The 26797-nt window shown below is 40.8% G+C and overlaps 1 protein-coding gene across 2 annotated transcripts in view; it reads right to left on the bottom strand.

Moving 5' to 3' along the window:
* mcu (mitochondrial calcium uniporter) overlaps nucleotides 1–26797 on the bottom strand; it is a 72930-nt gene that overhangs the window by 31084 nt on the left and 15049 nt on the right. The window contains exon 2 of one of the 2 annotated variants that reach the window (XM_059359303.1): nucleotides 9504–9614. In XM_059359303.1, coding sequence (XP_059215286.1) covers nucleotides 9504–9614 — 111 coding nt within the window. Of the gene's footprint in view, nucleotides 1–9503; nucleotides 9618–26797 lie in introns of both variants that reach the window. The other variant, XM_059359302.1, reaches the window with a different exon arrangement.

The raw sequence follows: 26797 nt of genomic DNA, 5'->3' as shown, positions 1-26797 counted from the left end.
AGAAAAAGTAATTTTTTTCAGTGTATTTATCAAAAATGAAAGGTTTTACCTGTGGTTGATCTGGGAACGGATATTTCCTTTGGGAATCAAAACAGTTTGATTCATTTAACCCCCATCTTTGTTTTCTTACTGATATTTAGCAACACTGGGGCTGCCTTCATCCTGCACAACCCAACCAGATATCAGAATCTCATATCTTCTTTTGTTGCAATTTCTTTTGTGCAATACCTGTGAAATGCACCAACACACAAACAGCACAAAGGGATCAATAATGTAATTAGACACAGTGATGGCATCTCAGCCTTACAGGTATGTTAAGCTTTATTAAGCCGACCAGCATCTGTGAGTCATGACGGAATAATCAATTGGATATGAAGGCACCAGAGAAGTATTACTCACTCCGCTCCTTTCACACCATCAGTGACAAAGAGTAGTTTGGAAATATTGGACCGATTGAGCTTTTTTGTTTTTCTCGGCTGACGAACGACACTTCTTGAAATCTGATAACAGCTGCGATGACTCGTCTCGCTTTGGATTGCCACTCAAAACAGACAATTACATAAAAACGGGCTTAGCAACATCCTAATTAACTGCTGAGTTAATTAAAGCTGAACAAGTCTACGAGTGCTTTGCAGATGATCGGGTGGAATGGAGGCTTATATGTATTTGTAGTGGGTCAACTTTTCAAAATCCTTCTGTTAACAGCAATTTTGTAAAACGGGAGATGCAAATAAACATGTAAAGAATCCGGTCACAGAAGTGTGACAACTGCTTTCTTCCTCATTCATTTCTCTTTGCCTTTTCAGATAAAGATTATAAAATCTCACTCGTCGTGTACAGAACAATCAGGAGAGGCCTTCTGCACAAGCATGCAAGTCCAATCAATCTTTTGTTAGTTTAACAGCTTTTATTATTTGCCCCTGCTCGAGTCTTTGAGATAAGCTGAGCACACGCCTTTCCATATAGGCTCTATGTACATTCACGGAAATAACACTGCAAGTGAAGAGCTCATGAAATAGAGTGGACTGTAGGGAAATCTTATATAAGGGATTGGCAAATTCCTCTCCTGTCACTTTCAAACAGAAGTAATATAAGTTTAGGCTTGTTTCTGATGAAAATATTTCTAGGATTAGGAAGGGAAAGAAAGCATTGTGCAACTCAGATGTAGTGATTTATGAGGGTGTGTTTGTGTGTGATAGGTTAGAACAACAGTCATTTCAGTCTACAGTCTCCTTCAGAAGGTGCAGCTAAGCCAGAGAAAGGGCAGTCACTTTAAATCAGGGGATTTCAAAGTCTGACAGACAAAATCGAGACAACTGCTCCCCAGGGCTGAGCGACATGGCCAAAATCTTCAATCCCCATTTGAGTCATTTCATATCTATAATGACATGTATCAAAATATGGCATGAAATAAATAGCCTATATCAAATAAACACCAGGTAAAGCCTATTTTTGTATATCCTTGTGAAAATAAGGTAGTTGACAATTTTATTTTTTATTTAAGAATAACTTTGATGGGATATTCTAAAACGTTAGTCATCAAAAATATTTCATACCTGAGATAGTTGCTATATTGGATAGACAATTTAATATTTATAAATGCATACATATAATTAACAAAAGGGGTAAAGGTATAAATATGTTTTGATTTCATCCTCCTCTTTTTCGAACATGAAATATTAAAGTTTAAGTGCCTGGAGAATTTGTTTATTGAGACTGTTTGTTACATCATTGCACTTAGTCGTAAGGCCTGTATGCTTTTATCTGTTTGTTTAGTTTTTAAGCATGTTTCGAAATAAAGATGCTCTATTCTTTCACGTTAATGGTGAACTATCTCAGTGGGTTTTGTATACATAGTTATTATTTTTGTTTTCTTACTTCTATTTCGGGAAAGGCTATGCATCAAGTCTTGTAACTACACTTTCTATCATTCCAGGGCTTTTGGGGATGTAAACAGGAAGTAAACTGCAATACTGCCATGGAGACAGTCAATTAGCTGTGGGCTACAAATTTAGCCCTGGTTTTTGAGCCACATTGTGTCACATTTTGGAAACTTGGCATCATTAAAAGTATGCAGAAGTACCTGTCAGCAGTTCCTCTTTGCAATCTACCCATGTGTGTACTGAAAGCTACCACGGGAATACTCTGAAACTGAAAAAAACCTAAAAACATGAAAAATCTCTGCAGTTACAAGACATTTCTAAGCAGATTTATGGACATTTACTCACAATGGACGGAAATAAGGATATCCTGGGGAAGTGTAAGTGACACTGAATCAAACATATGTGTATCATGTCTCTGTGTTAAGAATTATGACTCAAACTGCACACAGTATCTTCCACTCACGTTTCTCACTCCACCCCTCTGCTCCCACTCAATAGAAAGAAACCTGTGGTCTCTTCAGTCCAAATTAATGAAAACTGGGAAAAGGCATGACGTTATATGACCTTATAAAAAAGGACGATTGTTAAGAGTGGATATATGAACCACTGTGAGAATAAACATCTTGAGAAAAGCCTTTATTACTTTTTTTTTTTTTTTGCATTGTTTTTCCTCTAAATCTCCTTGGTGACATTCTAAAAGTAAAAATAAGTCCGGTTTTAAAATGAGTGTTGGCCGCAAATACTTTGTGACAACGTTCAAACAAAATCTCCTCCTGACTCCGGCTGGCCGCGTGATGAGCTACAAGTTTGGACTAGCAGCTCCACTCAGTTTATAGTCAATCAGAGTAAATGGACGATATGGCACAAACTCTTGCTGACTCGATGCCATAAAAGGAGAGGAAGCAATGGAAGCGTGCACACACACACGCACTCTAAAAACAGTTAAAGGGAACTTTAAGGAAACAACAGAGAGTGTAAACTACTTGTCCTCTAGCAGTCCAATGTATCATTTATATAGAGCCACAAACTGTTTCCATGGCTCTTTTCATAACACACCTGCCTCCTGGAGAAGGCAGCAACCATTGTTTTCAGTAATTGGCCATTTCCAACTCTCCACCACACTGATGCAAGTGTGCGCATTGCATAAAACGTCTCATTCTGCTATTGAGCTACACCCACCTGCCAGAAAACGTGTGATTGCCCAAGCCAGTGTGGATTACTGACAGAATCACCACACAAAGAGAGAGGAAAGTGGAATAAACACTTAACTGACTGAACAGTATTATTGTTTTACTGATCTATGTCCTTTTTGCCGTGAAGAGGAACATTAGAAGACAGGGTAGATGCTTTCTCAGGGAAAAGGCGTGCTGCCATTGACGTAAACAACCTTGTTGAAGACTTGAGTCAGGGAACAGGTTCAAAGTGCCTGTCAAGTGGGACTCAAGTGCTGCAGACTGCAGTAGCAGCACCGACTCCCCTGCCCCAAGTCTCTTCCACACAGGCAACCCTGAACCTATCTCGACATTACCCGCATGCACCTACCAGACCCAGGGGCCCACACTGTCAGGGGCCAGAGATGAAAAACAGCTGCAAAGAGATACAAAGAGACTCACAATGAATATGGAAGAGGGGAAAATAACCACAAAGAGACATCCAAAATCCTACATATTTGAGACTCGAGAAAACATCAGTTGGACTTTATCCTGCCTTTTAGCTGCCTAATATTAAATATTTGTAATGTCACATTAAGCCCATGTGCAGTTCATTTTCTGGAGAATTCACAGCGAGCGAGTGGGCATGCTGATGTCGTTTCTATCATACGACTGGCACCAAAACGGAAAAAAAAGAAACATCTAAAAGTCAAGGAGAAGGGTCATTTGCTTGAAGGCGGCAACTAAAATGTGTAAATGAAGACCTGACAAGATAAAAGGAACCAGACAAAATCAAGGAACGGCAAGACAAGGTCGTTTATGAAACAAATTTACGAACTAGCGGTATTTCATACAGCTTTTTAAGAGTAAAATTCAAGGACGTCCACAGTACCTAAATCTTACATTTCCAGACTCTAAAAGCCTTTATCATCACATCTAACACTCTACATCGACACGTTGTGTATTTTACCAGCTGTTCATACTTTCTTTGATTGTTACATTTCAAATTTTTAAAGTTTTTTGGTTTACTTGATCTATTGCATATGGGTTCCTAAAATGTTCCATGCCAAGGCCCCCGAGACATCACTAACGTATGGTTAGCATGTTGCAAGATGTCTTTCAGTGCGTGGGTCACCCGGTCAGGTAATTAAGTGGAACAAATTAAGTATTTTCCAAACTTTCCAGACTTTGCAAGACCCCGGTCACACAACAACTCACCTAAACCAGACATATTTCCAGGTGACAGTGAGAGTTTGACCCAGACTATTTCTGAGGTGCTACAAAAATCATCCGGTCTTGTCTTTTTATCTTCAATCCATCCACTAATGTACCCCGCCATGTATTCTTGCGCCATATTAAACATGTCATGAATTGCATGAACTGGCCAGATTTCAGTGAAGAATCAACAACTTGTTTCGTCGTCATTTCAGATTTCTCCATTCATGTGTCTGCCTGACATTTGACAACTCCTCCAAATTGCCTCGGCTCCATCTGTAGGAGCTGAGCCGCAGATGGGTCGAGAGGTCCATGCATGAATAGTGCTGCAGAGAATGGCTCTGTATGTGTGTGTGAGTGTGTATGTGTGTAGCCGTGACCCATCAGGCCTCATGGGAAGCTGCAGCTAACCTGATGGATGCCAAGGAGCAAGAGAGGGAGGAGGGAGTGCTGGCCTAGCCAAATGGGAGACAAGTGCCTGTACTGCAGCAATGCAGGAGCGAGGCAGAGATATGTCAACGAAAAAAAAAAAAAAGTGTTGACTGAAAGTAATGCCTAGCAGACGGCGCAGCAAGCATGGTTAGAGACGCTGTTTGCAAGGCTGACAAGTTTATCCAACCTGATTTTCATTCTGCTGGAGTTTCCGTACGGTGTCCGGGTTTTGCTGATGTACCCTTCTCGTGCTGCAGTTATGACAATCATCCTCAGCCCTACCTAGCAAAGACAACACGCCCTAGCAAGGCAAACACTCCCTACTGAGCCTCCCGTGTCTCCTCCCTCCCCTGCCCTCTGAACAAACAGCTCTCCCTCTGGAGGCGACGTGGCACGGAGAGGGACACTCGGGATTATCGACTGTCTCCCTCTCAGCTCTGTTGTTTCACCCCGTTGTGAATGAGGCCTTGCTAGAATAAGCCACAGCTGATGTTTTGGCTTGCCCGCAGAGTAAGTAATGTATACATTTCTTCTGTTGTCATTCCCCAGCCTCCCCCCACAATGCCTCGCAGAGCGGCCTGCTGCAGTAAAATGTAAACACAGTCCGAGGGAAGCCGCTGCTCATTTCTCCCCGTACAACCACCCCCACTCTGTGCAAACCAATGCCTGCCTTCTCCATTTCATACAGTACAACGCCACAGAAATACACAACACAAAACAAAGCACGTACACTCCCATGCACGTAACCACACAAACACACAAGGAAGAGAGGGAGATGAGCTAATGCACTGCCATCCACAGCCGAAGGATTGCAAGCACTCAAGGAACAAATATCCTGTTCTCATCATAAAATTTTCATCCCGTGCAAGCTTGTTGGTCGGCTCCAGCGCATTTCCTGGTGAAAAATATATACACACTTAACCTTGAGCTGATCTTTTTAACATAATGCGTCTGCGTTATTGGATTGTAGCTGGACCTTACTCACAGGAATACCAAGTACAAAGAATTGTGGTCTGATCAAGCCAAGTTGGAGAAGAGACGAAGGACAGAGTGGCAGCGCCGAGACGTCCTTCTGCCAGATCTTATGACTGGTCGTCATGTTCTTAGTGGAAGGTCGCTGGTATGACACCTTGTGCTGAGAACAGGGCGACAGGTTTGTACTAATCCTCAAGTGATACCGTGGAGGAAACACGGAAATTTTATTAATAATAGCTGATAAATCTCATCCGGAGGTTAATCTGAAAGTTGTAAAAACATGTCACATGATCAGTTTTCACTGTTCAAATTTCTATTTTCTTTTTGTGTTTCCTGACTTTGGAAAAAGGAGCTGACAAAACAGTGTGAACCCAAGATACTTTTCAAATAATCCTTGAAACTTAACACATTGAATGCAAAATAATGTATAATAACGTTTAATGTTCTTTTTATAAAGTTATCTGTTTAAGAGTACCTTGGGCAAGGTAATATCATTGCGAAATCAGTGCACAATCCACATAGAAAAAGGTCTATTTTCATTCATTTAATTCTCAAAAAATGTACTTCATTGTCACCAGGTTATCTCTGGGTATTGCTGTCTAAAAATCTGCATCTGCTTTAAAAATTACATATCGTTCAGGCTAAGTGATTTCTTTCAAATCTTTTTTTTAACACTTTTGTTCAAATTAATTGCTGCACATTTTAGTCTTTTAGCATACCTTCTAGAGGTCGCCACACCCAAATTTAACTGCACATAGAAATATAAGTATGTGACAAATAGGTCCTCTTTGAATCCTGAAAAAAAAAGATAATTATGTGTGTGATATGATTAAAAGCCCCAGAAGAGGCTACTAAATGGACTATGTCAGCTGCTGTTTCTAAGGTCAGAAATCAGTGTACGGAAACTCAATTACAATTGAATTTTGAATAAAATCCAAAATTAGTTCATTTAAAAAAAATCAATTCTAATCTATTGTGAAGCTTACCTGAAATCTAATCTGTTAAGTGTCACTTTCACAAGAACTGCAGACTCCAGCTGAGATCTATGACATGTTTTATGCACATAAACCATCAAACTACACTGATTAGCTATGCAGAAAACCAAGACTTTCACTAGTTTGTTACTGCAACATAACACTGCAGGAAAAAAGACAATGAGACAAATCAAATCTGTACCGGTGAGATCCAAAAACAGATGGCAACAGTCAATCAAATTTATAACTGAGGAGGAAATTCATTTGGCATTGATGTCGCACTACAGGGCCAGAGAGAGAGACACACACACACACACACACACACACACACAACAACACAGACTCATCCATTATTTTGTCAAATAACGAATTTCAATTTGAGGGCCAGACAGTGGCAGGTGGATTAAACACCTGCATGTCACTTAAGTATATTAGAACTTATGTGGCTTTAATTTGTCTGTCCGACCTAAAAGAGGAAACAACAGACTCCCTCCGTGTGGCACTAATCATAATTTGCAATGAGGTTTTGCATGCGCACACAACTATTAGGTTTGTGTTTCACACTCACAGCAGTGTGATTAAATGACCCGGTGGAACGCTTTTGACAAGTTTGCTTTCACACCAAAGCCACATGTCGCTGAAACAGCTTGTTCTGCGCTCTTACATGGCACATTGAATTTGCAAAACTTTCTGGTGTTTATAATCCAAATGTGTACTTGTCAAAGTGTTGATTTGCAGGCTGAATTAAGGTTTGATAGGTAGCTGGTTTCATACGGCTGCATATGCTGCTTCATGTCAACATGGAATCAGAATACCAGCAGCCCGGCAGAGAGCTGCTTTGAACAGAGGGATTTATGAATTCATTTGAATAGATTTCTTGCGGTAATGGCTTTATCACAAGGCTGCCGTCCAGCGACCTCACCAACCTTCAAAGGATTCTCTCTCCTGAGTATACGTGCATGCTAATCACTGGTAAACTGAGAATAATAGAAGCAACAACAGATTACTCCTCGTCAAAACAACATAGCACAAGCGGGGGGGATTATTGGGATTTGGATGACAGGTGTTTTATTGGTTGATATCAATCCAAAATGAATCTAGACTGAAGCTGCCAACAGAAGATATGTGGTGCAGAATGTGAGGTTTAGTACAGTTTCCTTCTTTCAGCATCCGAAAGGTCACACAGGAATAAAACCGTCCATTGCAGTGCTGCAGTTGGCAGCTTCCGAAGACAGAATAACGCAGATTAAACTAACGGCTGATAAACAATAAACCAATATTTATCAGATATCTGAAACAATTGGAAATCTGGGCCTCATAACGACACACCAGAACTCTGACTGGCCTTTCCAAACGACTTTAACATCTGCAACAGAGTGATGACGGCGTCAGATAGTGCTGACGAGGCTGATGCCAGCTGCTGTCTATGTATTAAAAGGCTGTGGATTGATGTGTTGTCCACATCGATGAGCCAAACACATACACACACTAGCTGTAATAGATATAGATCTGCTGTAGAGGCGCTATGGAACAGCTATCAATAATTGCCATGTTATGTGCAATTTATTTATGATAGACACAAGGGCTGTACTGAAAAGCTTCATTGGTGATTTTGATATTCAAACCCTAAATCAACATTTGAATGCTGCACCATTTGAATTCAGCTACGATTGGCTGAATACATTGCTAGTTGCTCTTTGGGCAATTTTTCTCACTTTGTTTTCCAATTGTATGGTCTGCCCCCAAAGAATTTTAACATTTAACTAGTGGTCGACCGATACAGGTTTTTTAAGGCCGATGCGATTATTTTGACATCAGTCTTAACCAATCCCCAATACGTGCTGACAATTTTTTTGGGCCAATTCTTGAAGACGATATTGCCTTTTCTCCCTCCATTTACATGATAAAAATGACACAATGATAACAAATGTTACATAGGTCTCAATTTAAACAAAAAAATAAACATTTATTAACAAAACAAAAAACAACATATTAACAGTTGGATAGCAAACAATGTGTATGTTGTTCTAGGCCTCCAGGTGGTGGCGCCTCAGATGAGTTTATATTTCATGTGTTTTTCTTTTTTCCGGTATCAGCAGCAGCTCACCAGCCAATGGCAGATGTTGCACCGAGCCTTGCCTGGTGTTGGCTCAGTGAAATGGGCTAATTGATCGGCGAACGCACGCACATGTTGGCCGATACAAGTAAAAAAACACAAATATCGGCCCGATCGGCCGGCCGATATATCGGTCGACCTCTACATCTAACTCTGTAAATTAAGGTTTCTTTTCAATCAAATCCGAGTTGGTGATTGTTGGAACTCTGGAAACACTAACCAAAACTGTTGAGTTCAAATAGACAAATATTCAAGTTAATCTAAGGCGCTTGATTCGACTGCAAATCTAACAGTCGAATTGATGCGGTTGGGGAAAATGTGGCTATCAAACAATGGATCATTCGATTAGGGCAATATGGGGTTGCTGAATGTGTGATTTTACAAAAATCAAACAACACATTTTTTATTCAGAGCACCCACAAGAACATAGCAATCACTCGCAGTACCTGCGGGAGGCACAAAACAGCTGATGGGAGCAAACAGAGGAGCTCTCTCTCTCATTCACTTTTTTTCATTGGATTTTTACACTGGGAGCAGTTTAACTAGGCCCAAAAGTAAAAACATTTAAAGTACTGAAATCAATGATTTCTCTCTGTTTCTACACTCCATGTCATTACTACATATAAGTGCACACACACCTGCACACACACACACACACACCTGCAATTACCTATGTGACGCCTACAACATAAAGCTAAATAAAACAGAGAGATCAGAATATTCAAGGATCAGTTGACTATGAAGAAGACACACTAACCTGTGGAGACAGGGCAGTGGGAGGCTGGGTGAAGAGTGCTGAGTGGGCTGCAGACCGTAGGCCATGTGCTCTCCTGACAGTCTGACGGGTGAAAGGAGCAGACAGTACCTCCTGCTGAAGAAAAGACACAAACAGACAAAAATAACAAGTCAGGGTGCATCCTCATTAGCACAAAGTGTTTGGGAATCATCACAACACAAATGGAAAACAGCAAACCTCATGCTATTTCCCAACAGGACCTACAGTACTTTACAATGAGCTAAAAAGAGGCTTAAAATAATGACGCGTGAAAGTGGCAGTTTTATTTTCTATTCCCGTCACAGGCCAGGGTAATTTGCCTTTTTGCTGCTATTCAAACACACCGTGTGGTCGGAGCTGTGCGTGTGAGACGGCAGAGCTATCATGTGAAACTTGTTGTGTATGCAGGGGGAGGCAGCGTCTGCTCCGTCCATGGTAGATGAAAGAGATGACCAGCCTCTAGCTGCTCTACACCCAAACCAGGATTAGCAGTGAGTTATTTATTCACCATATCTCAATTAGGTTGCTTACAAGCAGACTGAAATCAAACTGGAGGAAAACTGCGAAATATGTTTGCTTTGATCTTTGTGGATGTGAGCATTTCTGTGTGTGTGTGTGTGTGTGTGTGTGTGTGTGTGTGTGTGTTAGTGTGTGTGTGTGTTTGTAGGCAGGTGCACTACAGAGGGTCACGGTAGACTGGAATGACTAAAATACTTTCACCTTCAAGTTAGTGTATGCACTCAGATGTTCTCTGCCTCCCAGCACTGAGGAAAGATAAGATGGAGATAAAGTGGAATACTCTTCCATTATAAACACTGAGAGCACCTTGACTGCCCACACTGAACAACAACCAGTGCATCTCATAAACTTCTTGTATTAACCCTGTGTACCTGGCGTTGTTCAGACTCGGGGGTTCTGATCACAGACACTTTTACAGTACAAGCCACTCAGAACTTTAACACTCCATCAACCTGCTCTCGGCTCTCTACGGTAAGCAGTAACAACCAGAAAGGTCAGATAGTGATTATATTTTCAAAACCATCCACCGTCACCAGTGCATTTAAGAGGCAAGGGCGTAAAAAATGGAACATTTAAGGCCTGATTTACCCAAAAAGGACGTGCAAAATTGAGTTTCAAAATGTGTGGAAGATGGCAGGTGCAATAAAACATAAAAAATGTCATTTTTCTCACCTGCTTTAAAATAACATTTTTGTAATGAGTGCTTTTAACCACTTAGTTTGAGCTAAATACAAAGTTGAGGTTCTCTGAAAAACCTGCATTTTGTGTCACTAAAATGGATGGAGGACGTCTGTCTGCATTTATGTCTGTCCTATAATTTGGAAGTCAGTTTATCCGAACAACTTCGCACTTTGCAGGTGTGCCAAGGCTCTTGAGACATATTGGACATATTTATTAGTGTTGCATTATGTACACACTGTGTGAAGCTTTGAGAGGAGACCCCTATTAACTGTAATACCACCAAACTGCATGCTGGTTACAACTCCCAATAGCTCTCTACAGGGCTTTCAAGAATAGATGAAGAAAGAGAAACCAGAGATGTTACCAACCAGGTACATCTGTGGATGGTACATTATAACTCAAACATTTTAAGCATCAGCGCAGTAACTGTCTGAATGAATGGTTTTGTGCCCCAAATAGCTTGGTCACAAATAGCAAGTGACGTACTATGTCATGGCAGGCGTATCACTCAGAAGCCAAGGAAACACAGTGTCGAGTGTGAAGTTGTTAGGATGAGCAGTTCTCGAGAAAGCTGCAAGCAGCAATACGAGAGGCCGAGCAATCAGCCCATTACAACCTGCCATGTTTTTAGCAGGCACCCCATTAGCCATGTTCTTAATTGATAATACAGATCTCTTTGCACAGGATTTGTATAATCATGTTCTGAGGACCATTGTGATAAAACACATAATATTAGGTTTATTTTTTTAGAAATACACCTGTTTTCTTGCAAATCTTGTTAGATGGCAGAATAGATACTACTCTTATGTCTGTACACTGAATATGGAGCTACAGCCAGATGGCTAAGCTTATCACACTGGCTGGGAACAGTCCAAGGGCTTAAGAGCACATTTAAAGCTCACTAATAAGCATGTTATACATTGTACAATAGCCTAAGTATGAAAATGATAAATTGTTGAATGGGGGAAAACGTGCTGGACCATTTCTCAGCTTAGAGTCTCCGCTTGTTGCCTGGTGACTGCACCAGTGCTGGCACTAGTTTCTTATGTGTTGTACATACATGACAGTGCTATTAATGTTCTCACCTAAAACTGTGCAAGAAAGCCAATATTTCCACAAATGTCAAATTATTATAAATTAAGGGAGTAAATTGCTTCATACATTGTTTTAATATAAGATTCTTCTCCTGTTCAGAGCTGCAGGAGGCTGGAGCTTTTCCCAGCATGCATTGGCCCACCAAGGACAGGTCGCTGGACTAACACAACATTGACACTTTCACAGCTATTATCCACAACTACAAGCAGGTTTCCGACCCTTAAAGCTACACCGACAATGGGAGAACATCCCCACACAGAGGCCCCATGTGGCAGGTGGACTCTGCTGTGATGTGAAAGAGCTAACCACTAATCCACCATGCTGCCAGTAAATGTAAGCTATACATTAATTAATCAATAGTAATCAGTGAAACAGCCCATAATAAGAAGGCTGGCATGAGAAGGCTTGGTGTAGCAGTAATCGTCTAATGACATATCTGCTGTGTGTCCTTTCCGCTATCGGAGTTCCAATCTACGAATGGATGTCTGCTTCATACCTTCTCTCTCTACATGTTATTACACACACAATTACCTTTCTTTTAACGACTTTCAGCCTTGGTAAATTATATTTGACAGGAAAGGACGGAGCATGTATTATGGCCGCAGTGGAAACAGTTATGAACATATTTTTACGCAAGGAACTCTTCAGTAAATTAGGCCTCTAGTTCATCTCAGATTATTAATTTCATCCAAGACTAAAGTGTGTTTTACTTCTCAGCATGCAGGGTTCGGCACCAGTCGAGAGGTGCTGTGATTTTTGTCAGCCCTGCAAACAAGCAGAATTCATTCTTGAAGCGATTGTTGAAGCCAGTTAATGAAACACACTTTCCATTGTTAATTATTGTGTTTGACGTGGACTTTTCAACCCGAACTGAAGCTTTCAAACAGTGTCCTCAGCAATAAGATAGGCAATGGACCTTAGTACTAAGATAGCATGTTGCAGCAGGATTATTGCTTCTTCCTTATCTATACCAAGTCAGGCATACAACTCATAGGAGGGGCCTGTATTCAAGACTCCAGAGGCTATAAAAAGTGTCCATGAACTGCCAAGAGAGTCTCCTCCGGTCTGTTAATGTGGAGGAGGAACAGAATTTGTCGAATTGTTGCGGCTGTGTGTGATGTGGGATATTTACTGATGCTAGATTTCTGCCAAGAAACCGAACTGACTCATTTTCATTCTGGCAGGGAATTCGAGCTGCGGCAGCAATACAGTTACAGAATAATATGGATGTATGGGGTCAATAAGCTGCCGTTCAAAAGAAACTACAGCTTTTACTTATTGTGCAATAACTGGGACCCTAAGGTGTACAAAATAAACACTATGATATTAATAATGGAGGCCATGAATCAAATAGTGTTTTTTGGAGGAATGTGTGTGAATTACATATAAATACTGTGAAAATGGCAAAAAAACCACACTAAGAAACTGCGCCTTTAAACGAGCCATCAGGACATTCATAAGGTTGTGATGTCACAACTATTCAATATAAAGGTAGAAAGTACTGCTACATTGCTTTTACAGTCATTCCCAGGCTGCAATGATGGTGCAGAAATGCTGTGGGTGCAGATCAGGCGGCAATCTCCGTGCCTGAGCATGGAAGCCACCAGGAAGTGCATAAAGCCTGCAATTCACCGAAAATTCCAATAGGGGGTGCTAAGTTTGGCTGCAAAAGAAATCTGCCCATTCATTTCAGTGCTAAATTTGAAAACTTCTCACTTGATTTATTACCTCAGAAAAATTTTTCAGGGACAACATTATGGTCTCAATCGCTAGTAAAAAATCTTCTTCAAGACAATTTGATGTCAATAGTTCTAATAATGGCCCCATTTAGAAGAAAATAGAAGATAAAGAATCATATGATTTGGGGCGTTTCTAGCTTTGATTGACAGGTCACTGACAAGGCGAGCCGTCACCAGGAGAGAAGTAGAGCGTATCCACGGCAACGTGTCAATAAAGTTATATATAACGTTATATAGATAGAAAAGAGGACATTTAGCGGTTTGGTCTCATAACTTTGACCCTTTCACACTATATTTTCACTTAATGACAGTTTATTTGAAAGTTTTGTTCAGTAAAATGTCTTGTTCAGCGTGTGGTTGGACTAACAGACACTCCAAGGAGTCGCTGCTCAGTTTTCTGAGGTAAGAAAGATACATTTTGTTTTGGTTTTTTTGCTAGCCAAAACTAACATCCCAGTTAATGCTCCAGTTAATGCTAACGTGAATTAGCAGCGGCTTCTCTCAGTCGGGTTGCCGGTGTAGAGAGGCTGTAGTCAGTGTCGTCAGATCCCTCGCGCTCTGCCACAGTCCAATTATGGTCTGCTCCGCGTATCGGAAACATGATGGCGACGCAAGATGGCGACGAGTGTAACGCTGAACTCGAGGCTTCCAACGGGCAGTCCACAAACCAATGGGTGACGTCACGGTGACTACGTCCATTATTTATATACAGTCTATGGTGCAGATGCGGAAGATCCAGAAACATTGACCAATCAGAGCAGACTGGGCTTTTTTGAGAGGGGGGACTTAAAGAGACAGGTACGTAAAAGTGTTTCAGGTATATTATATTATATTATATATTACAGGTATATTTAGAAATGCAGCATGAAAAATAGCAACATACAAATTTTGAACATTTAAGCAAGAAGACAAAGTATTTTGTATCAAAATACAGGTACAAACCTTAAAATTATTATAATATGTCCCCTTTAATATTAATGTTTGACCACCAAGCCAAAAAATGACATTTACATAGATTGTTTGGAAATTCAATGCAAACTTTCCCTTCAGTTGGAATAGGGTGGTGAGGAGATTCTACTCTCATTATGCCTTAGAGCGCTTCAGACGTACATAGATTAATGTAAAACAGGACTAAATTGCATTGCCACACTATAAAATGTTTTATGTAACACAACAAAGATTCAAAGTCAAACCTAAAAGTAAAAAAAATATGTTTACAAGCAATGATAATTTCCCAAAGGCGTTACTGTCATTGAAGATATGACAAATGCACTACATGTGCTCCTCCCTACATGCAGGAGTTGTTCCTGAAAGAAGTTGCTGTGACCTCTCTGCACCAGTGGGCCCGCAGCCCAGCGAGGGCAGGCCCCGTCTATTTCTGTTGATTAGATTGCCTCAGAGGACGACAGCTGCTCTCTCTAGATACCAACTACAACGATCCAAGTAGGATCATAAAGAACGTATACACACTCGAAACACACCATCTAATTCTCCTGATACAACAGGCATCAGCTGGTTAAATCCCCACTGACAATGCCTTTTCTTCGTGGATAAAACACAAGGCAACAAACAGGTGAGGTGACAGACTTATTTTCTGCTTGCAAAGATGCAACTCAAATGCAAAAATAAGGGAAACATCCCATATTGTTGCCCAGTCAGCAGAAAAGTACATTTTCAAGCATTCACCGCTAACTAGGGTGAGACATATGTAGATTATAGGTGCTCGCAGAAGTGCCGGGCAATAATCTGGTGACAATAATTAGCACTATATCTTTTCACAATTACAAAATGTAATCAACTTAATGTTTACAGCATATACAGAGTATACAGTGATGTTTTGTCTGCATGCACCAATGTAAATGGATACACATAACAGAGACATGGAGGGTAAAAGGATTGTGAAGCCAAAGTGTAGAATGAAGGCCTCTTCAGAGAGCAGTTCCTGCACGTCATTGCCCTGATAGTCACATTAAATAGTCAGTTTCACTTTATTCAAATTAATGAAAAAATAAAACCAGGCTAGCATGTCAACGAAGGTGGGCTACCTGAGTAGTGAAATTTTATAATTTTTTAGAAGCCACTGATAAAAGCCATTTTTTCAATTAGAAAAGGCAATAATTTAAAGTTACAATCCTGAAAGTCTGTTTTGGTCTCAATGGTGGCACATGTGCCTCATCTGGAAATATATAATGACTTAATTGACCTTTATTTTCATGAAAAACTTCATTACTTTAATAGAAAAAAAGCATATTTTTGATAAATAATGTTATTAGATGACATGACAACACAAGCTGCCAGAATTAGAAACTTATGAAAGTAGAATTACTCTAAAAACAGACAGAATTTTATGTGTATGTACATGTATGTATGTATGTATGTATGTATATATGTATATTTTTACTTTTATTTTTCGTTTTTTATTATTGTTTATTTGGCTACCGTTCACCCCTCCTGTTTTTCTTTGAGGTGGAGAGAGTTGTATTTTCTCATTATCATTACTATTTATTGTTTTTTGCTTATTTTATGTGAATGTAACTCTCTGGTTCGGGGGGCGGGGGGTTGTTCTAAAAGGGGGGAAAATGGGTGAATTGTAGCTTTTCTGATTGAATATGTATTATGTCCTGACAACCCAATAAAGATATATATGAAAAAAACAAAATGAAAAAAAAAACAAAAAAAAACAGACAGAATACTTTTTTCTATCTGACTTTTTATCCTTTAAGAGCAATACTGACAGGCTGCCTGTACAACAATGCTCTTGACTATCGTGAGGACACTCACTGTCATACCGCCCAGCACTAACTTAACAGAGGAGCGCGTTAAAGACATATGTTTTCTGAGACCAGACAACTTCAAAACACAGACTGAGGAGCATTTATCAGTCAGCCATTTCACGTGTGACACACTCAGAATGTGCCTCATACTCCTTGTCACCGTGAGAAAATAAGCGACCACTGGCTGCCACATATTGATTTGCTGATTGACTTATGGCACAGTGTGTTATGAGCTTGCTGCTGCTCAGGGACCAATCTCCACCCATCACATGTCAAGCCTGAACTCCAAGTGGTGCACGGCTCGCGGTCTCAGGTAACTCCAATCACACCAAGTCTTTATCCGTCACGCTTCACATGCTGACAGTCTGACGTGTTTGACACCTGAGTGCCGTCTGCTCACATACTGGAGTGTTTACACGAGCTCGGAGCCAGAACCAGACTCCAGCATTTTGTCACTCCTGCACATTCTCTGAGCCCGAACTGACGTGATCCCCAGCAGCTTTAATTACTGCAAACGACTCATCAGCAAGCAGCCAGAAGACTCAGATGTCTCCTGATGCAAGATATCTCACAGCTCAGACTGGCTAATGGTTAATCTTAGATGTCACAGATCCTCAGTAAAGTGGGCTTCCGTGAAAGATTGCGCAGTGGAACAGGCCTGTGGGTGTGCTCTGTGAAGGTGGCGTCAGACTGCGTGCTCCCAGCACCGTCTACCCAAGTGTGTGGCATTAGCCAAAACAATTTAATTTTGAAAAATAATTCCCTGCATGGAAGCAGTTGATAATGTCTTGTAGACCCTTGACAACTCCGCAAATCCAATCACCGCAGGGTGAAATTCTTACAAATAAAAGCTCCAACTCATGTCCTAATATATGAGAGAGGGGGTACGCGGGGATTATCAGAAACCTCATTTACAATGGCCAGAAGATACAAAAGTTTGATACAAATACATTTTTTCCTTTTTGATACCGATTCCATTAGAACACGTCACCGCTTTACACCATTTTAACGTTACACTCTCTGCTAGCACCTGCCCGATCTGTACTGCACATGTGCAAATACTGAGATGAGAAGAAAGCCAGATGACTCACTCCTGAGCGGCTTCCATCATCAGAGATTGACAACTATGGAATAAGCCAACAAGTCATCCATCTCGCTTCTTTCTCATCTATGTTAAAAGTTGCACATGTGCAGTACCGATCGGACAGGACATACAGCTCAGCTCCTGAGTATCAGATCATGTTGGTGCATAGATTTGTGTACTTGCCGATACCTGATCCAGTGTAACGATACGATAGACCATATCAGAGGCATTGCCAATAGAGCCCGACAGATATTGCTTGACTGATCATCTGTAGATATTATCTGCTGTTCAATATGTGCTGTTCTGAAAACCTTTTTTTAATAATCAGCAATTGAGTGACACTGAACAGTAATTATGTTTGTTTAGTTATTTCTTTTTTATTTTGTCAGTCATCATTCATAGAATTGGCTGATCGGTCTCAAAAATCCCATATCTGTCAGGCTCTAATTGCCAATACTGCTATTGGTATCTGAACAACTGTGATAAAAGTTTAAAAAATAAAAACATAAAAAGTATTCAATGCTGTTTTTGTAATGAAACATTAAACACTGGATCTTCAGCATGGCATTAACGTTTCCCAGCGTGACAGGGGGGTCAAAAGGGCGTCAGAAGCTGCCTCGTGTGTGTGTGTGTGTGTGTGTGTGTGTGTGTGTGTGTGTGTGTGTGTGTGTGTGTATGTGAGATAATTGTGAACAAATGAATGGGAATGCTATGTGTTCCCAGTAAAGTGAGTTAACCAGTACAGCAGATGGTAAACTGAAGACATCCTTTAGAGCAAAGAGCCGGTGCTGATGCGTGACGGCCTTTTTTACCCACATCACAACCTCTTGTCCTCAAGAGCATTCAAATGCACACAGCTGTTTAATATTGGATGCTGAATATATGGAGAGAGTCTGTTGTCTATATGCTTTGTCTTTGAAGTGAAGTCTCTGCAAAGCTGCAACTTTTCACTGACTCTGCACCAAAGTGACCAACATTTATTGTACAATTGAAGTGATTCCCATTCTGATGTGGATATCTCTGCCCATTCCCTTATCTGCCTTTCTCACTTCTTCCTCCCGCTTTGCTCATTCACCCTCTCCGCATCTCCCTCACTAGAAGGAGAAAGGCAGTCAGCCCCAGGGAGATGGGGGTGGGGGTGGAGGTGGTGAGGGGTAAGAGAAGGAGAAAGTGGGGAGGCTGCAGGCAATCACTGGCCACCGAGAGCAGAGATGAAGAGAGAGAGATAGGAGAGGGGAAGAGGAGAGTTAAATGAAATTTCCAACACATTAAGCACACCCTGTTACCCAGTGCCTGCACACGCAGGGGGAAGAGGGGAGGGATGCTTAGTGACCACTGTCCAATGAAAGTCTTTATAGCTAAGGAGAGCTGATCCAGTTACAGGGGTTCCCCGGATGTTCTCTGATGATAGGCAGACATATAAAGACAGGAGCTTAAGGAGAGATAGCTAAAACGTGTCCAGGTAAGCCGAAGGGGACTCAAACAAACCGCATCACAGACACAGTCGGGCTAAACCCAACAGTCGGCCTCTCCTCAAGGACATGGAGACGTTTGTGTGTACAAGTGTGAGCTCTGCTGCAAGGGCTGGACAAAGACATTAGCGTAGCCACGCCGCAGGGTTCCTGCAAACCAATATCAACCAGACAGAAGGGGAGAAAGGCTGCACAGTCAGTGACCGCCTTTGCCCATTTATCACAGGAAAAAACGTGCTGCAACCACGTACTACCCCTCTGCCATTTGTTCACCGTTCACGTGGGACGTACGCAAACAGGGTCATGAAGGCGGGGTGTGCAGAGAGTGAGGCTGACAGCTTAGCGTCTCCTGCTGCAGCAGAGATGAATGGGCGGGCTGAAAACTGCCTTCATTCATAATGGAATACGGCAACAAAGCAGCTTCATCCCCAGGTGTCTCTGGGACTATAAGAGGAGGAGAACAGCGAAGAAAGGAAAGCAGGGAGGAGACTGTAGGAGAGAATGGAAGGGCTGTGCAGGGATCACAAAGGCTGATACATGCTAGAAAAAAAGTCCTGCATCTACCATAAAAATATTTGTCTGATTTATTGCCCCAGGTGTTACCCAAATAAAGCTTAGAAGGGGCGGAGAGAGCACTGCCATAACATTGCTGGTATTGTTGGAAAGCGAGACTGGCCTGGAAATGTCAGAACAAACATTGCTTACTTTATCACACTTCTAAAGACTTTGCTGCTCTATCTAACTTTAAAAAAAGGGAGACTTAAGGTCCTGCAAACAAGACGGAACTGAATATGAAGAAAGGACAAAAAGGATTTAGTTAAGCTTTAATGTAAAGCTTTAGAAAGAGACAGCAGTGACAAGGTTGGAGCCTGTAATATAGGATGGGAAAGAGAAAAGGTTGCATGGAATGCACAATTTGCTTTATCTCATGCAAAAGGCACGTTTACGTCCTCAGATAAAGCTGATGATCAGCGGCACAGAGAGTAGAAGCGTGGGCGTGAGGGGGAGGAAGCACAGGCACATGAGAGAGAGAGACGGGGCGAGCGAGCATCAGAGAGGAGGGACTGTGCATGAAAAAACACTGTCTGAGTGTGTGTGTCTCTGCATGTCTGCAGGTCTCTGTGTGCAGTCATTACAAAGCACTCATTCTCAGCATCAGTGAAAGCCACAAATAGTAACAACCACCTACTTACACAAGGCTGTATGAAAGGCATGTTCAATTAATAGTGGAACAGAAAAGACACATTTCAAGTCAATACTGTTCACGCAATTGGGTATAAAATCGAGTGACAGCACTAAATGTTGTATGTATCAAGTACATTTTTAGCCTTTAGTTGTGGCTGGTTCCCAAAATAAGTGGCTGAAATTCTACGTAGCCGGCAGGAAACACTTTGAGAGTTTTTTGTTCACAGATTGTGATTGTGATCTCAGAATAGGAAGTGGTTTGCTTACAGGAATCAGCTGCTGCAACCGCACACACACACACACACTGTGTCTGTGCAGGTAACTCAGGCTACACGACCATCAGAACTGACTTTTTATGGCCTCCTGAGAGTCCAGAAACTGCAGCTCAGCTATGACTTCAAGTTGGGCCTGTACTGTAACTCTAGTCGGCCACATCAATCAAATGTTTATGGGCCTGTCATTTGTCTCTAGTGGAACTGGGGAGAGGGTTAGCAGTGTCCCATAAGGGCAAGTTTTTATGTGCAAGAGGCTTAGGGGCTGGTCGGGAGGATGACAGGAAGCCTATCAATCCCAGGATAATTGTACTTTACCTGTGTATTTCAATTTTATGTACTTAGCTCCCTATATCTCACCAACCTGGTCTCACAGGAATCCGTGAAATAGCCATGGATTTGCTTAACTCAAAATCCGTGAAATAGCCACGGAATCACTCAAATTTCCGTGAAACTGACACGGATTTCGCTACAATGCAAGTTAATGACCAACATACAAAGTGATTATGTACATTCACTGAGTGAAGATTTAGAAAATAAAACATATATTTCTCGCTAGAAATGTGATCAAAATCCATTTTTATGCAGAAACTAAGTCAAAATATTGATTTTTCACTAAAAATGAGAGAACTGTCCGCCATGGTTTTTGTTCTGACCGCCGGAACCTTGAAAGTCACGTGACTTGGAACAAACCAATAGCCACGGGATATGACTGTCATTAACTTGCATTGTAGCGAAATCCGTGTCAGTTTCACGGAAATTTGAGTTATTCCGTGGCTATTCCACGGATTTTGAGTTAAGCGAATCCGTGGCTATTTCACGGATTCCTGTGAGACCAGGTTAATCTCACAGAGAAACATACATCTTACTCCGTTACATTTGTCTTTAGCTACTCAGATTACAGTTTTTCGTCCACAAATCTCCAGGTGTGTTGATTTTGAAAGTTTTTCATAAACTGAAGGATGAAGTTTTCCTTTATGTGATGAGAAAATAAATGATTTACTCAAGGGGAGACACTGTAGATGATTATATATTTTCTCATTACAAGTTTTCTGAAATTGTATTTTTAGACATGAAAATGAGGCGTGGACTCATAAAACATGCACTAATTTGCATATATTAGATTATATTACATTTAAAGTTTTTTAGAGAAGGAAATTAGGATTGCTGTTTTTAGCATTTTATAAAATCAGAAAATACTGCCATTAAAAAAATCTATTTTCGTCATGTTTTTAGGGACAAAATGTTCTGTAAAATCAGGGTATGATTGATATATAGACATAACCCTCAGTAAAAGCCTTCAGAATAAAGTTAGGAACAAAACTGGTAAGTTTGGTGACTGTAAGTGCAGCTTACATTGAAAACACATTATATTGTGCAGGGAGTGGGAGTTTTCTAAATATGCCTGTGATGACGAGGTTTAAACTACGTTCACAGTACTACACGTTGTCATAGAACTCTAACTTTTAGCGAATTTAGGAGAAATCTGTGCAAATGGATCAAATTTAGTCAAAATATGCACCGAAATGTTTGTTTTGGGTGTTTTCTTTCCACTATTCTGAAAGAAGACATGTTATGGGAGAAAATAGCCCAAAACCTCAAAATTGACCAGTGCATGAAAAAATATGTTTTTGCCTGTAAAGACTTAGAAAATGTAGAAAATCCTGTTGGATCAGCTGGAAAATGCATTGGCACAAAGCAAAAACAGGGCTGTTTTTTTTTAGAAAGCTAACTTTTAGAGATAATAATAAATAATAATAATACACCGTACAAAAAAGATAGAAAAGATTCAGCAATAAAATACAATAAAATACACAGGATTAATAACAATACAATACAAAAGATAGATTGGACAGGGTAATTGTGATCAGAGGGAATAAGCAGTTTTAAACAGACGTGTTTTGAGTTGTGATTTGAAATGGGGGATACATGGTTCTAAAAGGACAGTAGTGCTACAAACATATGATGCATTGCTGAAGATTAAACCATCAAACAGTATGTAAACCAGTTCAAAAAAGCACATAAATCATCTACAGCAGTGAAATGCAACATAAATAACGCATATACTTCAAATATTTAACTGATGCTGTGGTTCAAGGGCTACAGGATTATTCAACACTTCCACCCACGTTACTTGACTGAAGGGCCCGTCCTCTCATCTGCATTATGTTGTTCTTAAACCAGCTTATTATAGCAGGCTTGAGCTGTGGGGATAGTGAGGTAAGCTTGTGTATCACTTCTGCTTCACATATCAGGAAGTAACTGCGCTGACCTGCAGTATCATGGCCCTGCTTAAGAGCTGCTGTATGTTAGATATTATTAATGCAAACAGAGCACACAGTGCTGCTCCTTCTCATCAGAAGTTTTCCCATCAGCAAATCACTAAAAGGCATTTATTGTGAAGGGCGTTGACCAATCGGTATTACCATAGACTATTTGTTTTCTTATTGAAGTTTGGGTGAACCTTAAACCTTCATGACATCTTTGAGGCAAACTGGAGCTTTTGCTGTGCATTCCTGCTGTACACTAAATCACCGCAGCCATGCTTACATCACAGGTCTACATACTAGTATGGAAAAAAATTATTTGAGTAGATTGACAGCAAAAAGAAAAAAAAACTTCCACACAAAAGCACACAAAACAAGATTTTTTAAAACAGGATTTTTTTTCATTAATAACCTGAACAAAGTGTTGGTACAGGCTGAGCAGCATTTCATAAATCAGAAAATACTGTCAAAAGTCATAGAAAAAAATCTATTTTCGTCATGTTTTTAGGGACAAAATGTTCTATAAAGCAGGGTATGAATGAGATATACCCCTCTGTAAAAAACATTCAGAATAAAGTTAGGAACAAAACTGGAAAGTATGTAAGTGCAGCTTAAGTTGAGATTTATGGCTCAGAGCGATAGAAAAGACTCTTTGAGAAACAGCCTTTAAAGATTTCATACAGGCTGAGGACCGCTACTATTATTCGCTATTTAATCAGTGCAGCCTTTGGTTGAAAATCTGAATTATCATGTTTTTTAAAAACCTATTTATTGTATTGTTTTAAACATGTGTTATTAAAAAGTGCTGATACTTTGATATTGGCAGTTTCTTTCATTGTGATTTGAGCCAAACAAAAAGTGAAATAAATGTAAATATTTTGAAAATCTTAAAACCTGAGATTTGCTACTTCTCCAAATTTGTGGGAACAACCTCAGTTCAGCTACCAGTCATATTGCAACCCTGACATACATAACTTCTAGCTTCCTCTTTTTTTTTTATTTCAGCAGCATCCTCATAGCTTTTGCTCCAGCAGAAGCACGGCAGCCATTATTCTGATCAATGGATTCTAGTCTGTTTGTATGAGGCTATGTGAGGGAACAGGCTGCTCCTACTCTGACACTCCCACTGCCTCAGACATACAGAATATATTGTGGTGTGTAGGAAGATGTCAGCTGAGTTCAGATATTTTTGAACTAAATGTCAATAAAGCAACAGACTGCAGAAAACCGACCTTGTGCATTCTTTGCCAGGGGGTTCGTGTGACAATTGCAGAGTGAGGTAAAAATTGAGCAGCAGCAAATCTCTTCAAATTATATTTGACAAAATAACATTCAATTCTGCATCAAAGGAAGTATAAATTTAAAGAAAAGCCTCATAGGCAATTCAATAATTCAAGACTGGAGTGAAAACTGCCACTGCCTGTGCGACTGCTGGAGAAACGACTGAATGGGAGGAAGTGAAGAGTGCAGGGCAGTGCAGTAACCCAATAGCATTTCTACTGAGTGCACGTCCGTCCAGACAAATCCTGTCCTCGCTAGATGAGATGATGTAAGGAATGGTGAGGCCATTTTTGAATAAGAAGGAGAAAGAACAGGAGACAATGAGATGGATAACCTTCAATTCTCTGTTGGTAAAAGGACATTTTCAGTGTGCAAAGTGTTACCCAGGCAACAGCAGCACCAGGACTTTAGACGAGCTCCAGGAACCGGTGTGTTTACTTCTCTGCTCGCCTCAAATATCAACCTCTGTTAGTGACCTGCACTTTGTGGCCTTGATTTCTGGCAAAGAGAGCTTCTCACGTCTTCCTGATGCCGGGGTAAAATACCTGGATTTACAAGACAGCTCAAAACATTGTAACTTTAGAAAGCTGCCTACGGCTATAAACAAAAAAGGCCTCCTATTGTTTTGCTATTACCTCATAACCTTCCCTCCAACTCCCACATCCCACACCTCTCCATCCCTCATCCTTCCCATCCAGTTCATGACCAGGTTGGGATTTCCCCAGGGTTCCCCCTCAGGACCCGGGTCGGTAAAAGCTCTGGCAGTGCGAGTTGAAAGCTCAGCTGGAGTTACATCACTGATCCGCTCTGATGCTAAGCTCAGCTCTTCTGCCTCCTCACCGCTTCCTGGGAAAAACAACAACCAGGCTGATACCTGGTAACTGTTTGGCTGAATAACAAGCATTTGATTTCGATGCAGCGGCTGTACAGAGGAATAAGACGGTAACCTTTCTCTGACAAGCAGATAATTGTCTTCTCCCTGTGCATAACAGGGAAGTTATGGGAGCTTTGTTGCATGTGGGCTACACACCAGGCAAAACAGCACAGAAAGACAGAAATAACTGGGTCAGAGACATGTATCAGCTTCACATATGCAGAGTGGAAACAGGACTTCTTAAAATTCCAGTGCTACAAGAAACGGCCCCACCCAGATCAATACCCTGGAGACAACGGTTCCACTCTGTTACACACATTAGCAGAACACGGAAACAACAGAGGCAGAAACATTCAAATAATTCAATATAGCAGCTGCCACATGCTGGACGTGTGGCCACTTGCACATACCTTAAGAGCAACATAATGGAGCACAGTTAAAGTTAGGCAGACACATTCACGTGACTCACACAGGATGCCAGTGGGTCATGAGATTCCAGCACCATGCAAAAGCCTCAGATGCCCCGACTGTCGCACTGCTCTATAAAAATAAGATTTCAGTTTGCATTTGTGAGTCTAACTGTCAGTGCATGTGTGTGGTATTAGGCCTCTGAACCCCAAGCAATTTTCAGCAATTTCAGTTTTTTGCTCCTGTCACACAGTTCTCACTGTGGCCTTGTTTTTTACTCCAGTATACAAGTCCCGCACCTCTCAGGAAACAGCACGATCATGGCTATAATTAGGGAGAACTCAAAAGAAGTATTTGGTGCAGTATGGCACTATATATACACACCATAATCATTACATATGGATTTTTTTAAAGTGTTCCACATGCATATGCTATATATATTAAACTATTCAAATGTTTACAACCTGAACTTATAACTTCTCTTGTCCTCTCCTCTCTGCTCTGTGTAAACAGCCTGAAGCTCAGTCAAGTCAAGTCAAGTTAAACAGAACTTTGGTCATATGCGCAATATTGCATTATATATACATCGTATATCATAATGCAATACATTTATGATAACAACATTTCTTAATTTTTCAAATATTGAATACAATCTATACATACATTTTTATATGACATTTTATGACATTTACATTTTTCAACTATTTAAAATGTAGCAGCCTGTACTAACAACCGCTATTGTCGTCTCCTCTCTGCTCTGTGTAAACAGCCTGCAGCTCAGTCAAAATTTAAATACATTTTCTTCACGACTGTTAGTCTCGGTAAACACCAACCTTGAGCTTCTGTGTGGTTTCTTTTTCTGATGGCTTTCGTGACACATTGTCTGTAATAACAATAATGCCTGTTTTTACAGCTTCTATCTATAATTAAAGATTCATTTTTGCAGATTTATTAAAAAGAAAACTAGCTTTTCCAGCCTGCCGGCGGGTTCAGAGGGTTAAGCGGGTGATGTAACAGCTGTTTGCAGCAGCCTATTACATGTTTTTACCCAGGCGAAATGGGGAAGCTGCTGCAGTATATGAAGCCGACTCAGACATCTGCAGCCAGCAGAGAGGAACAAACTTGTTGTAATTTGGCTTTCCTTAACTGCCATGGCAACATTGTCCTGACAACAACACAGGGAATATAAAGACATACTTTTATCTAAACTAGCCCAGAATCCTGTCCTCCACAATGGCTCTCTGATCACACAGCCAAAGCCCAATGAAGCCTGTCTCCATGGAAATGCATTCTCCAACAAAGTCTCTTCTCCACCATCTCCTCAACCCTATTTATAGAGCGGTGGGGCACTAGCAGGCTGGCAGAGGATGAGTAACAGTATAGTGAGAATGGAAACGTCTAGTATCTCCACCTCTCCATGCTGCTTGTCTTTTCGCTCACAGCTTCATTTCAAAATCAAAGGCTTTGAACAAGCATTCATACAAACAGCTGACTAACAATCCTCACAATAAAAAAGCAGGTTTTATGTGTGTGAAGTTGTGAGAAGCTTGTATGTGCGCGTTTCATGCTGATGCAAGGCCTGCGGGGTACACACACACATCCAATGCCAGACAGCAGCGTGAAAA

The sequence above is a fragment of the Centropristis striata genome, chromosome 20 (assembly GCF_030273125.1).
Source record: "Centropristis striata isolate RG_2023a ecotype Rhode Island chromosome 20, C.striata_1.0, whole genome shotgun sequence".
NCBI classification, from domain to species: Eukaryota; Metazoa; Chordata; class Actinopteri; order Perciformes; family Serranidae; genus Centropristis; species Centropristis striata.
Note: the sequence above shows the minus strand (reverse complement) of the source record. Positions and strands in the feature narration are given on the sequence as shown.